General features: G+C 53.9%; 1 protein-coding gene across 1 annotated transcript in view; it reads right to left on the bottom strand.

Annotated features, from left to right (window-relative positions):
• SRGAP3 (SLIT-ROBO Rho GTPase activating protein 3) overlaps positions 1–11,985 on the bottom strand; it is a 96,287-nt gene that overhangs the window by 27,203 nt on the left and 57,099 nt on the right. Inside the window, exons 16-22 of the mRNA XM_035889464.1 lie at positions 10,975–11,109; positions 7,653–7,758; positions 7,160–7,387; positions 5,652–5,731; positions 2,589–2,769; positions 1,854–2,003; positions 1,163–1,490 (exon numbers count right to left, since the gene is read on the bottom strand). Coding sequence (XP_035745357.1) covers positions 1,163–1,490; positions 1,854–2,003; positions 2,589–2,769; positions 5,652–5,731; positions 7,160–7,387; positions 7,653–7,758; positions 10,975–11,109 — 1,208 coding nt within the window. The remainder of the gene's footprint in view (positions 1–1,162; positions 1,491–1,853; positions 2,004–2,588; positions 2,770–5,651; positions 5,732–7,159; positions 7,388–7,652; positions 7,759–10,974; positions 11,110–11,985) is intronic.

The following is an 11,985-nucleotide window of genomic DNA, read 5'->3' as shown; positions in this document are numbered from 1 at the left end:
GCCCAGCCTGAGCCATCACTCAGGGCGCGCGCTGTGCTACGACCGTAACCTTGTACATCCATCACCCCAGACGCAAGCTCTTGATGGACAGAGAAGCTGGGTAGCGTGCGGCAGAGCAAGAGAACAAGGAGCGTGGCTGGTGGAAAAGCAAACAGGACAGTAAGAGCTCTTCCCTTCTGCATTCGTCATTATCCCACTGAAAGCAGCCGAGTCTACGTACCACAGCCTGCCAAGCCCGGTGGCACTCGAGCTGCTGCCAGGCGGTGGGCAGCAGCCCCCCCAGCAGCTGCGCCCTGGGTGGGCATCACCGACCGTCCCACGGCTGCGGCTCCCGCCGGAGCAGGGCACGAAGCAAACCGCCAGGGAACCGCTGCAGTCGGGGGTGCTGAACAGCCCATCCACTGCGCTCCTGGGCCCCGAACCAGGCCAACCCACGGCTGGTCGGACACTTTGGGGGGGGTCTGTGCCTGAGCGAGTGGTTCCTGAGAGGCTGGGGAATTCTGCAGCCTGCTCTGTGAAAGGACCGTCCTCCGAGACACTAACAGGTTTGGGATAACCTGACCGATACCTGACCTGGGGGCCTCCAGCCAGTGGTAGAGAAAGGAGACCTGCCGGCTGCGCTGGAGGTAACGTGAATTTAACGAGGACCACAAGGACCATGGAACTGCTGGCCTAAGGGACACTGATGATTTGCATGGCTGGAGGCATTGCGTGGGGATTAGTCTAACGTTTTGAGGTCCTGCCTACAAAGAGCCAGTATCAAACCTTTCTCCAAACACTGAGTATCAGTCAAATTCTGCTTTGGCAAATCCAGTTTTCTCCTCCTAGGCTCCTTACGGAGCATCAGACAAAGAGAATGCGCTTCTCTCCCTGCGGGAGGTAAGGGCTGCCAGTGCATTTTGGTGGTGGATCGAACGTTTCTGCCTGCTGTTTTGAGCACAGGAGGTGTGTGGGAGGAGGCCGTCCCTTCCATTAGACCAACTGGTACAGCTGGAGATGCAGGCAAGCTGTCGGCTGCTCGTTTTCATCTTTACACCACTGCAGCTACAACAGCACTGCACAAGTGTGTTGAGATGGAAGGGGCTCTGCGGCGCTACCCCAGCGACGTTTATTTTAGCCTCTCGCTCCCTGGGCACCAGGAGCCACTTCACAACCCTCTTACCTCAGCAAGCGCTTCTGCTTCTAGAGATTTCTGATCTCCGAGACTACTGTGTCTAGTCGATCCACAGGTTGATCTCAGCGGGTGGCCATCAGACAAGGCCTTCCTGTCTGGGAAATTGATGCTGCCTGCACTGCCGAATGTCGCCATTCTGCGCTTTTCGGGACTCTCAATCCTGCCCCTGTTAAGAGGTATTTTGTGGGGGCTGCTAGGGCAGGCCGCTGCTCGAGGAGGAGTGTCTAGGCCAGGACCCATCCCTCGGGGCGGGCTGTGGGTGTCCCCCCCGCTTCGACGGCGAGGGATAGCTGCACCGTCAGACCTCAATCTCACTCTGCAAAGAATCCATCACAAGACTAGGTCACCGTCCATCAGATCAAAGTGCCTGGTTGCATGCTGTAAGACAATCGCGCAGCTCAGAGTTCAGACCGAACCAAACTCGAGCCTTTCAGCTCCAGAAGACTAAGGCAAGAGGGCAGACAGACATTTTAGCCAGTGCCAAGAAAGGGACAGCATCGGACCTTCTTTACTTGGTAAGATCCGCATTAGCAATGCACACGAAAACCCCCTCCATGCTCCTTTATTCTGCAGTGCTTACTGGAGCCTGCCCTCCATCCTGCCCTACGCCACGCACTGCCTCTCCCCGCACACGACAGCGACCACCTCTGCCTTCATAGGAAAATGAGAGTTTCCCTACCGGCCCATTACTCCCCCAAAGCCATAGTCCACAATATGATCCGTCGGAGACTGGATGTCGTTCTTGGAGGAGGCTTTATCGTCCAACAGTGGTCCGCTGCTTGCCTCGCTGTCCGCCTTCTGGCTCAGGCTGTCGGAGAAGGCATCATCCCTAGGAAAAGGAGACCCCATCAGTAACAGGGCTCTGCCCCAGGAGAAGTGAGGGCCCAGCCACAACGTGGATCTGAACATCACCACTCCAGCACCTCCAGACTTCCTTAACAAAGGGCTGGACCACCTCTAGGACCTGCAGCTTGGAAAAAGCGAACATCACATCTCCATACCCCCCCCGCGCTGTACTTGCCATTGTAATTAATCCAGGCACAGTACTTGTCACAGAAGCGGCATCCGCGAAGGACCCCGGATCTGCCTACAGGCCGGGCGGGCACTGAGCAACGCCAGGTCAACGCACACTGGGGACAAGGCCAGTATTAAGCCGGGGCCGTACCGCTCTGAGGAGTCAATGATAGATGGGGTGCAGGCACACTGAAGGACAGTATTTAGTGCTTGGCTTTATCAGCTGGAACAAGAAACAATGTGAGCCAATGCATGGAGAGGCAGGCGTGAACAGGTCCAGGTTTGTCACCAAAGTCATTAAACCTCGGAAGATCTGACCACCTATTTGAGGTGGCTGAAGCGGACCTTGTGCAGGTACGCGACTTTAATGTCCCGGATCAACAGATGCCACTGTACTCACATGTCTTGAACCACAATGTACTGGTGGGGTATGAGGCCATCCACACCATTATGTCTCCCTTCCCACCAGTCTTCTGATGCCCGATGGTACAGGAGGAGCGAGGCCCCTTTCTTGAAGGAGAGCTCTCGTGGAGATCGTCCAGTGTAGTCAAACTTTGCTATGGCTTCAATCTGCTCCACTTCTGCAAAGGAGAGAAGCACAGACAGAGAAAGGCTCAGTTCAGCCATCACGAGGGCACAATAAATCCTGGAAGGAGACGTCTCACCAGCCCTAGCTTCCCAAGAGCAACTTACGCTGAGTACAAACCGTCTTATTTTCAGACTGATCGATTCTTTTGGTTCTTCCAGCCTTCCTGGAATTTCTCACAGGCTCACCAACTACCAGCCATTACAAAAAGCTACAAACCAGGTGGGGAGCAGCTGAAATTTCCCTGCGTGCATACTGCATCATCACTTGCACTCCCATTTTCTACCTATAAAGTGATTTCTTTGGTTACAGAACCCCATTATCCTCCAGCCTGGGACCTCGTCAAGCCGTGTCAGATCCTGTGATCAAAGCCCCGCTTACCCTCTCTTCCTTTCCTTGTCCTGGAGACAGCTTGGCCTGAATTATTGATGAGTAACGAATCCCCATAGAAACGATGGGGATCCCCATAGAAGCGATGATACCGGCTCGGGCCAGGGAGCTGCTCTGCATCGCCCCTGCCATCTGCAGGCCTGCTCTACCTCACCGCTCCTCCCCTTTTTCTAATGTAAGCTCTACCAAACACCAGGGGTTCACAAACTGGGTGCTCAGGGCCTGAAATTCAAGAGGGCTGAGGCAGTACCTCACCCTGGGAGGGTGAGCACACCGGGAAGCTCTGAGCCCCCGGCCAAGGGCATCCCAGCAGGAGCTGCTGGTGCTCCCGAAGAGCAGCCTGGCTGGCACCGAGGAGCCTGTGAAGGAGCCCAGCTCCTCTGCAGATCTGCTTCCAGCTGGGAGCGCTGAATCCCAGAGAAACCGCTGCAGCGACTGCAAAGCAGCGACAGCGTTCCTCTCCACCCTGGCAGGAGCGACCTGCACCCGCCTGGCTTCGCCCCGAGCTGGGGTGGAAACGCAGGCTGCACCCCCAGCTAGCTCTCGCCGCCCCCAGAGCCGGCAGGCGAGCAGTTCGTGCACCCTGATTGTCTCAGACACCCAAGCCCTTCAAACCCGACAGGCGACGACAAAGCTGAACAGGGCAAATCCGCCCAGTTCCTCCAGATCTGTCCCGTTCTCATTAAAACACGGGAACTTGCTCCGCTCCGCCTGCCTCGTCACTAACCACAGGCTCAGCACCAGCAGCGATCAGGATGCGACCCATCGCTCTGCTCAGCGACAAAACCCACACAGAGGAGGAGACACCGGAGGAGGGCAAACGCTGCATCAGACCCCTGCCCCCTCCGCAGCCTCCCGAGGGACAGGACAGGTCGCTTCAGCAGAGTGATTTTCCCCAGTTCAAAACGCACATCCCCACCAATGCGAGCAGCCGGGTGTTTGGGAGCACCACAGCATGGGGAGTGCTCTGGAGGAACGGGAGGGCTCCGATGAAATGTGTCCCCCAGCAGGGCGGGGGCATGGGGCCAGGGAGAGGAGAAGGAGGCTGTGGATTCACAAAATAAAGCTGCTCCTCTTCTCCACTCTTGCACTGCAGTTAATCACCCAGAAACTCCAATCAGAGCTATTAATGTGACCGCCCAAGCATAAAATTGACTAAATGGCAGCTTGCTCTCCATCTTCCCGTCCTGTCGGCTCCTGTCTGCAGCTGAAGGCAGGTCCTGAGCCGCCCGGCCCGGCTGCGCCCTTCCCCTCCCACAGTGCCAGCCAGCCGGGCGAGCCCTCCCGCCACCCACCAGCCTCAGAAGGTGGCAGCGCTTTGCCAGGGCAGGACACATCCAGGGGAACAGCGGCCGTCCGGAAAGCAGAAGAGGTGTCCGGCTCCCCGGCGCCCTTCCGTGCAGCATGGTAGCAGCGTGGTGGGGCTGCACGTTTGTCACCCTTCAGCAGTGCCAGCAGGGTCCCCCGGTCTCGCCCCGTGGCCGAGCTGCCGGTGCCTGCGGGGCGCGGGAAGCACAGCGCTGCCTCCAGCTTTGGTACCGCGTCCCGGAGCGACCCCGCTTCTTGCCCAGCTCTGCCAGCAGCCCCATTTCCACACCTCCCTCTGTGATCACCGTGAGCTTCAAAGCTTTTACTGGGAGCCCGTGTGTGAAACTCCGAGCTCGTTTACACAGAAGTGCAGGCAGACCCCAGCTTACAGAAAGCTGGACCTGAGCCCCCTCCAGGGCGCTACGGAACGCTGATGACGCACCCAGTTGCAAGGGATTCACACCCATCCACGCAGTCCTGGCTCACAACACGTCCTGCTTCGCCCTCCGGAGCCGGCCAGCTCCACAGGCCCGACGCGAGCAGACACGAGCCGGCGGGGGCTTCGCCACCGAAGGAAATGGAACTGGCTGCAGGGAAAGCCAGGCTGCGGCTGCTCCGATACAGGGGCGTTTAGCTCCTGCCAAGGAGATGGCTGCTTGAGAGGGGATGATCCATAGCATAACGAAACCGTCTGAAAGCCCCCCTGGCTTCAGAGGACCCCCAACAGGGCCACTGATGCTCACTGTTTTCCCCACAGTCCGTCCAAGGGCTGGAACAGCGGTGGTTCCCCCCTGCTTCAGCCCCCCATCTCCCCTCCTGATCTCATGAGCCATTTCACACAGTGTGTCCTCACCATCGCGTGGCTGCACGTAAGCACAGATGACAAGGGGGGAAAAAAAGTCATAGATGGGATTCATGGAATCTCACAGAACAGCTCCAAAAAACCAACCCCTGCACCCTGCCGCAGAGACAGACCACTGCGAAGGTCCATGCACGTCCTGTGATGAAACTCTGTAAGCAGCATTAATTAAAATGCAGATTACCAAGCCCACAGAAAGGCTGTCCCCCACCGAAGCGCCAGACGCCTGCCCAGCCCCTGCTCAGACCAGGAGCGGAGAGCACGCTGCCTCCCTGCAGGCACAGCTCTCCTAACAGACCCGACTTTCTGTCCGTGCTCACCGTCATCGCTGGTGTGTGGCTCCGTGCCGTTGTCATGGTCAACCTCATCGATGGTGCCTGGCTCGCTGTGCGGGCTGTCACTGAAATGAAATACAGCGTGCTGTCAAAGAAAGAATGAGATTCTGTTCCCAAGGCACTTAGCAGAAGTAAGTTGTTGAGGGAAATTCTGGCCCCAGTGACACTTGAGAGAGTTATGGGTGTAGTTTTTGTAGGACCAGGGTGGTCATTTTAAATCATCTCTGGACTTGCATTGGGAATAGCAGACACTCACACCATGACCTTCAGGCCCAGAACATTATGGTCTGTTGCTCGTGCACCTTACTCATATTTGGCAAAACAAATACAAACTGACACCAAGTAAAAATGTTCATTCACAACGAGTTTCAGTACTTCACCCTCCCCTTGCGTCAGTGAGGGTGCTGGCAGGTGACCAGCATCGGGGCAGGTGAGGTCTCAGGACTGTCTAAAGCTTGCACACAGATCAGTTCAAGTCTGCTATAAACACTGGTTTGTTAAAACTCGGATCCGAATGTCAGTTTAGAATTCCAGCATCCTCCAGACAAATGCGCAATATCACTTACTCGTCTAACATGGGAGTTGGGTTACGGGGTTCTCCCACCCTGGGAATACCGAGTGGGGCGCACTGGGCACCACAAAGACACGACACAATGCGATCCCGCACGGCTGGTCCCATCCCCAGCTAACACGAACTCATCTGCCTTCTCACGCTGACAAAACAAAGGAACTGGAAGGTTTGGGTTAATGCAGGCTCAGGGATTTCATCCAGCTTAGGCAGTTATGATGGAACCATGGGACTTCACTCAAAAATTCCAACCTAAGACGAATTAGGTTAGAATTGACCTAAAATTCTGTTTTGCTCTGAACACGCTTCTGTGAATCCGCAGCTAAAAGGCTTTCTATAAATATTAATGTTCACACTGGAAACAATTTTCTCCTGAAGTTTCTACTGAGGTTCGGAATGCTTAGTCAGCATGGGAAAAATGAAAATTAAACCTCGGTGAAATTCTGTTTTCACCAGCAAGGCTAAAACGAAAAGCAAACCTGATGTATGCAAGCAGAGACTCATTGGTTAGGTGTGATAAATCCTCCTAGCTTTATGAAGCTACTTAGAACTCAGAACCACACCTGGTACAGAGTATTCTTACCCAGTGTAAAACAGCACAAGCACATAAAATGTATCTCACTTGCACACCCAATTCATCACATTTAACAGGAATGCACGCAGAAAGGCTCACCCCTTCTGCAGAGGGGCAAATTCACCCCAGCACCGTGCTCGGCTGTCCTGAACAGCAAGTCTGAACTTCCCAAAGCTCTCCCGACACCCCATCCTCTTGGGAGATCTGCTCCTAAGAGCCCCTCTCCCACGCTGGTGGGAGCTGGGGTCAATTCTCTGCCTGCCAGGAATCAAGCCAAAGCCCTGCATTTGACACAGGTTCACCCTAGCAAGGGGATCTGGCTTTGAGCTCTGCAAACAATGAAGTCCTTACCAGTACTCCTCCCCTCCGGTCATGCACTTCTCGTAGACAGGTCCTTCCAGCTCTCTGTGGCTGGGGAAGATGCCCTCGTGGTTAATGATGATGGTTTTGATGACCTCATTGACATGGGCCTGGCAGGACACCGGATCCTGCCCATCTGGAATGTGCATGAGCGTGGGCCCAAAGCAGATGGCCAGGTTGTAGGGATCCATCATGTTCTCATCGCTGTACTGCGACAAGCTGCGAGCACAAGCATTAGGAAGGTGCGGTGCCGACTTCCCCCGTTTGCTCTCACCAACAAACCCCCACCGCCCAAGAAAGCCATCATCACCGAGCTGTACGTCTTCCCCGGACACACAGCCATGGCATGGCACAGCTGAGGAGGAGCAAAATACCACTCTCCGTGGCAATACCAAAGGACTCATGCAACAAGGGAAGCCCTGCTCTGGAAAAAAGGAGGGCAAGGAGAAACTCAGTGGCAGAGGAAAAAAAAAAAAAGACTCACTGATTAAGGAAAGCAAAAAGGTATCTCATGACAACGATGACAGCCCGGGGCAGAGTGATGATGATTTGCTGGATCTGGTGCACTCTCTCGGTGGGGTTCTCAATTTCTGGAACACATGGATAGAAAGCACATCTTTAAACCTTCTCATCACCAGACAACACGGCACCAGAAGGACTTGTCCCAGATTTAGTAGCCCACTAGGCAAGGAAAACGAGAGCCCGCTTCCAGGCTTGATCCACTGGTTTGGCATAGTGCTCTTCCATGGGTGAATTCATGCGTATTCAGGTTCAGTATAACCAGCAAATACTGACATTTCCATGGTTTTATTATTAAAATAACCGTTCACACATTCTTTAGTCCATTCCTCAACAACTACTCCACTTCTCAAAAGCTCTAGTCAATACGGCACTGGAAAACAGAGCACTGCTTGGTTTTCCAGTGCAGATTTCTAAATGAGGTTTTTATTCATGTTACTCTTACGGTTCAGCCATCAGGTCCTTCTGAGCCCTTCTGCTCCGGCCTCCCGCTGGTCTTAACGGGGACTTAATCTGAGCCGGTTCTGAGCCAGCACTTTCGGATTCACCTCCCTCCCCAGCAGGGCGCAGAGCCCGGAGCTGCCACCAGAAACCAGCTTCCTTCGGCGGGAAGGACTCAGAGCCACCCTGCCCTCGGTGCCAGCCCACTCGCCAGGGACCCCGCGCAGCAGCATCCTTCGCCCGCAGAGCTGCCGGAGCCCCGCTCCAGCTCCGACCCGCCGAGGGGCTCAGCGCCGCTCCTGCAGCACCTGGCAGCACATTCCAGCCCCTAGAGCTGCTCAGGTGTTTTTTAAGCAAGTATCTGTTCAATACATTATGTAGGCAGCTAATCCCGTGGCTTTTATTTTACAGAAAGCAGACAAGAGCACCAAAGTCCTCCTGAGAGCAGCCAGCCCCGGATGCACAGAATAAGCCGCATCAGTGGAGGGATGCTTACTTGACTGTGCTGGCTCAAACTCCGACGTTTGCTAATCGTAACCAAGTTCGCTGACAACGTGTCACTGGGCTGCCGTTTGTTCAAAAATTCTGAGCAAAATTTGGCTTCAGTCCAAAGACCGAAATCTCTATACTATTTCATTTTGGCAATTTTTCCTTCTGAGGAACGTGTTTATCCCCTGTTATTGCTTACTGGGTTCTCTGCTTCTTCAGTTTGGTTTCATTTAAGAGGACATTTGTTAAAGAAAAAAAATAATCAGGCATGTAAGAGCTGGACAATACCCTACAACAAAAGCTATCCGCTGTGAAGCCCCAAGGAACAAACTGGCTTGAAGCTCTTGCCTTTTTCACTTAGCAGAAATGTTTCAACTGGCTGCAATCCTGAGGAATTAACGGAGTAATCATCGATCACTTGACAACCCAGGCACAGCCCCGACCGAGCCTCTGCAAACACAGCGCCTTTTCTACCCATGTATTTCTCACGTGCATTTGAGGAGCGCTTCCATGTAAATTCTGGGTCCTCATCAGGCAACCCCGCCGGGGCAGCAGCCCTGCTGCCCAAGGCCCGCTCGGAACGCCTTACCAGCCACCGAGGGAAACGGGGGGCTTCGCCACGCGCTGTGGGGGAGAGCCCAGCCCCCTCGGCTGCCTTCAACCTTTCCGCCCCAGTTACACGGTGAGACAGAACATCCTACAGCGAGGGGGGCGTGCGGCCGAGCAGCGGTTCCCAAAGCAAGAACGTTTCTCCAATCTGTTTCGGTTGGGGCACCTATTACACAGCCTGTATTTATGCAGCAGAAGATCAGATACGCTTAAAGTCAGCTTTTTAATGAGGACAAGGCACTTGAGTTCATTTTATATCTATCCTTAACGGAACGTGAGCAATGGCGGCAAGAAAAGAAAGATGAGGAAAGGAAGATTCTTGCTAAAATGAGAAAAAAATAAAGAAAGGGAGAAGAGAATACTATCCAGAAAATTAACAGATGGTGTTTGCAATTAAAAGCTCCCCAAAGCTTAATAAACTGTGCAAATTGGCGTTAATTAGGGATGGTTCTGAAGCACAAGCCGATCTGCAGGCACACGGTCACATCACCGAGCAGCGGGCACAGTCCCTGGCACCGAAGGGGGCTGGCCCCCTTCTCTGGGGGCTGTGCCCTCCCAGGCTGCCCGCTCTGCCTGCTGCGAGCCCCTCGGGGAGGGCAGCCGGAGCGAGCGCTGCGAGCCAGGCCAAACCTCCCCGTCCGGGGCACGGAGCCGGAGCAGAAACAGCTCCCGTTGCTGTGTTACCGGCACACCGCGCTGCCTTACACATCAAAACTGAAAGGCAACAGTGCATTTCCTAAAGCTACCACATCAAACAACTGTTCTTGAGAAATAAGAGGAAATTCTTCTCCTTCTGGAACAAGCCCATCCCTGTGTCGTTCCCCTCTAGCTATCATCTGTCTGTCTGGACATCGCTAAGGCTCTAGCAGTTATGCACGTTAACGTTAGAAGGAGCCACGAGCAGTGAAAGCCAAATGAAGGATTTGGCACGCGTTCAGCAGCCAGTCCCCCTGAAGCTGCCCATGTACCAAGGCACGCAAACCCCAACACCTCTCCTGTGAAATGAAGTCGTCCTGCAGCCAAAGCGTGCCACGCGCTCCTCCGTCATCTCCGAAACATCAGATTCATTCTGCCTTCTTTCTTTCCCCCAGGGGAGTAATTCCCACGACTGGCCAATACATAAATGTCATCACTACAAGGTACGGAGAGAAATAAACCCCAGCTGGGATATCTGCTTCTTCAGTTGCAGAGGAACAAGTGGAGCTGGGAGGAGAATTCAGGACAGAACAAGAAGCAACCAGGCTCTCCCCAACATCAATCCCTTCACGATTAAAATCCCTCAGCTTCTACCTCTGCTCACATCCCAAAGCACTTTCTGGTTCTCTTTGGGGTGGGAAATGTACAGAGCAACCACCTGGGGAACAGCTGAGCGAGCAAGGTTGAAAGCAATTCTGCAGACCTCAGGGCTCGGAGAAGCTTTGTGAGTAGCCAAGAGTTATTGACCTTCACTAGCAGAAGACACGGAGCTAAAGCAGCAAAACCCCTTTGCGTCTCAGGAGCCATGGCCACTTGATACGTGGTGCTAGGAAGAATTTGAAAGAGCCATAGCAAGAGGTTTTCCCTCTCCCTCGCCTCCAGCGCTGCCAACACACACTCGTAGTGTCTTTTCCCAGCAACTTCCACAGCAGACCTATAGCCCTTCTTACAGCATAAACTTCTATTTGCAAAACTCAGAGGTACCTGCCACCCCGCCTACTGCTCCTCTTGTCCCACCCTATTCTCTGAGAAGAGCCGTCGCGTGTACTTACTTATAGTAGATATCAAATCTTGAAACCTTTCCTTAGGAAAGAGGGGGTTTTCCAGTCCTCGGAAATACAGCTTCAAGACTCCAGCCACTGAATTAATGTCACGTTCGTTTTGATCATCAGCAAGGGGATCTTCACCTGCCCAGAGAAGAGGTGTTATTTCCAGCATTACTATCGAGTTGGACTAGCACGAGTGGTTTTCACTAACCCAGTGGAAACCCAAAACTTCCCACAGCTCAGCAAACCCTCCCATGTGGGGGATGGGAACACTAAGCACGGTGCCAGCAATAAGGTACTCTGGTACACAGCATCACGCTGAGACGTGCTACAGCCCTACCTACAAAATCCCAGTTTGTCGTGGAGATATTAAACCTTTCCTGACGATGAGGATGTTATTAATTGGTTTTCCTTCACAGCTTCCAGCCCAGTGCGTTTTTGCATTTAAGGCAACAGCTCAGAGAGCTGAGGGGAGATCTCGGCGGTGGTGGGTGAAAGCCTGAGAAGACAGGCTTGGCTGGAGGATGCAGTTATGCCTCTGGAACAGACCAAACGGTTCTGGATAGCATTGTACCAACCTTAATCTATGAACGGCTTTCAAAACCTAAAGGATTTGGATACCGATCCCTCTTAAATCGGACGTGCAAATCCTCCAGCCTTTGACAATCTCACCACTGCCTTATTCACTGGCCTGGCCACCGTCACCCCAATCCTTCCAATGCTGCTCAAGGATCAATGCCATGGAGGCCATTACTCCACCCAGACTGCCCCGTCACAGCTCCACCATCACTCGGCGACAGCAGGACCGCTCTGCCCCATCCTGCCAGCCTTACGTCTGCCACCTGGTTTTCTCAACAGGCTCACCAGCAGCTCCACAACCAACACAGCCACCAGGTACACGTGGCAAGGCTGCTCCTCCCTTGACAAACCGCTGCGGGAAGGAGGAAAATGGATGCCCAGCAAACTATCTTGGGGCTCTCCTCTGAGGCTCTCACTCTCTTAATGACTGTGGAACAC

Source organism: Egretta garzetta, unplaced genomic scaffold (genome assembly GCF_000687185.1).
Source record: "Egretta garzetta isolate BGI_Z169 unplaced genomic scaffold, ASM68718v1 scaffold332, whole genome shotgun sequence".
Taxonomy (NCBI): Eukaryota; Metazoa; Chordata; class Aves; order Pelecaniformes; family Ardeidae; genus Egretta; species Egretta garzetta.
Note: the sequence above shows the minus strand (reverse complement) of the source record. Positions and strands in the feature narration are given on the sequence as shown.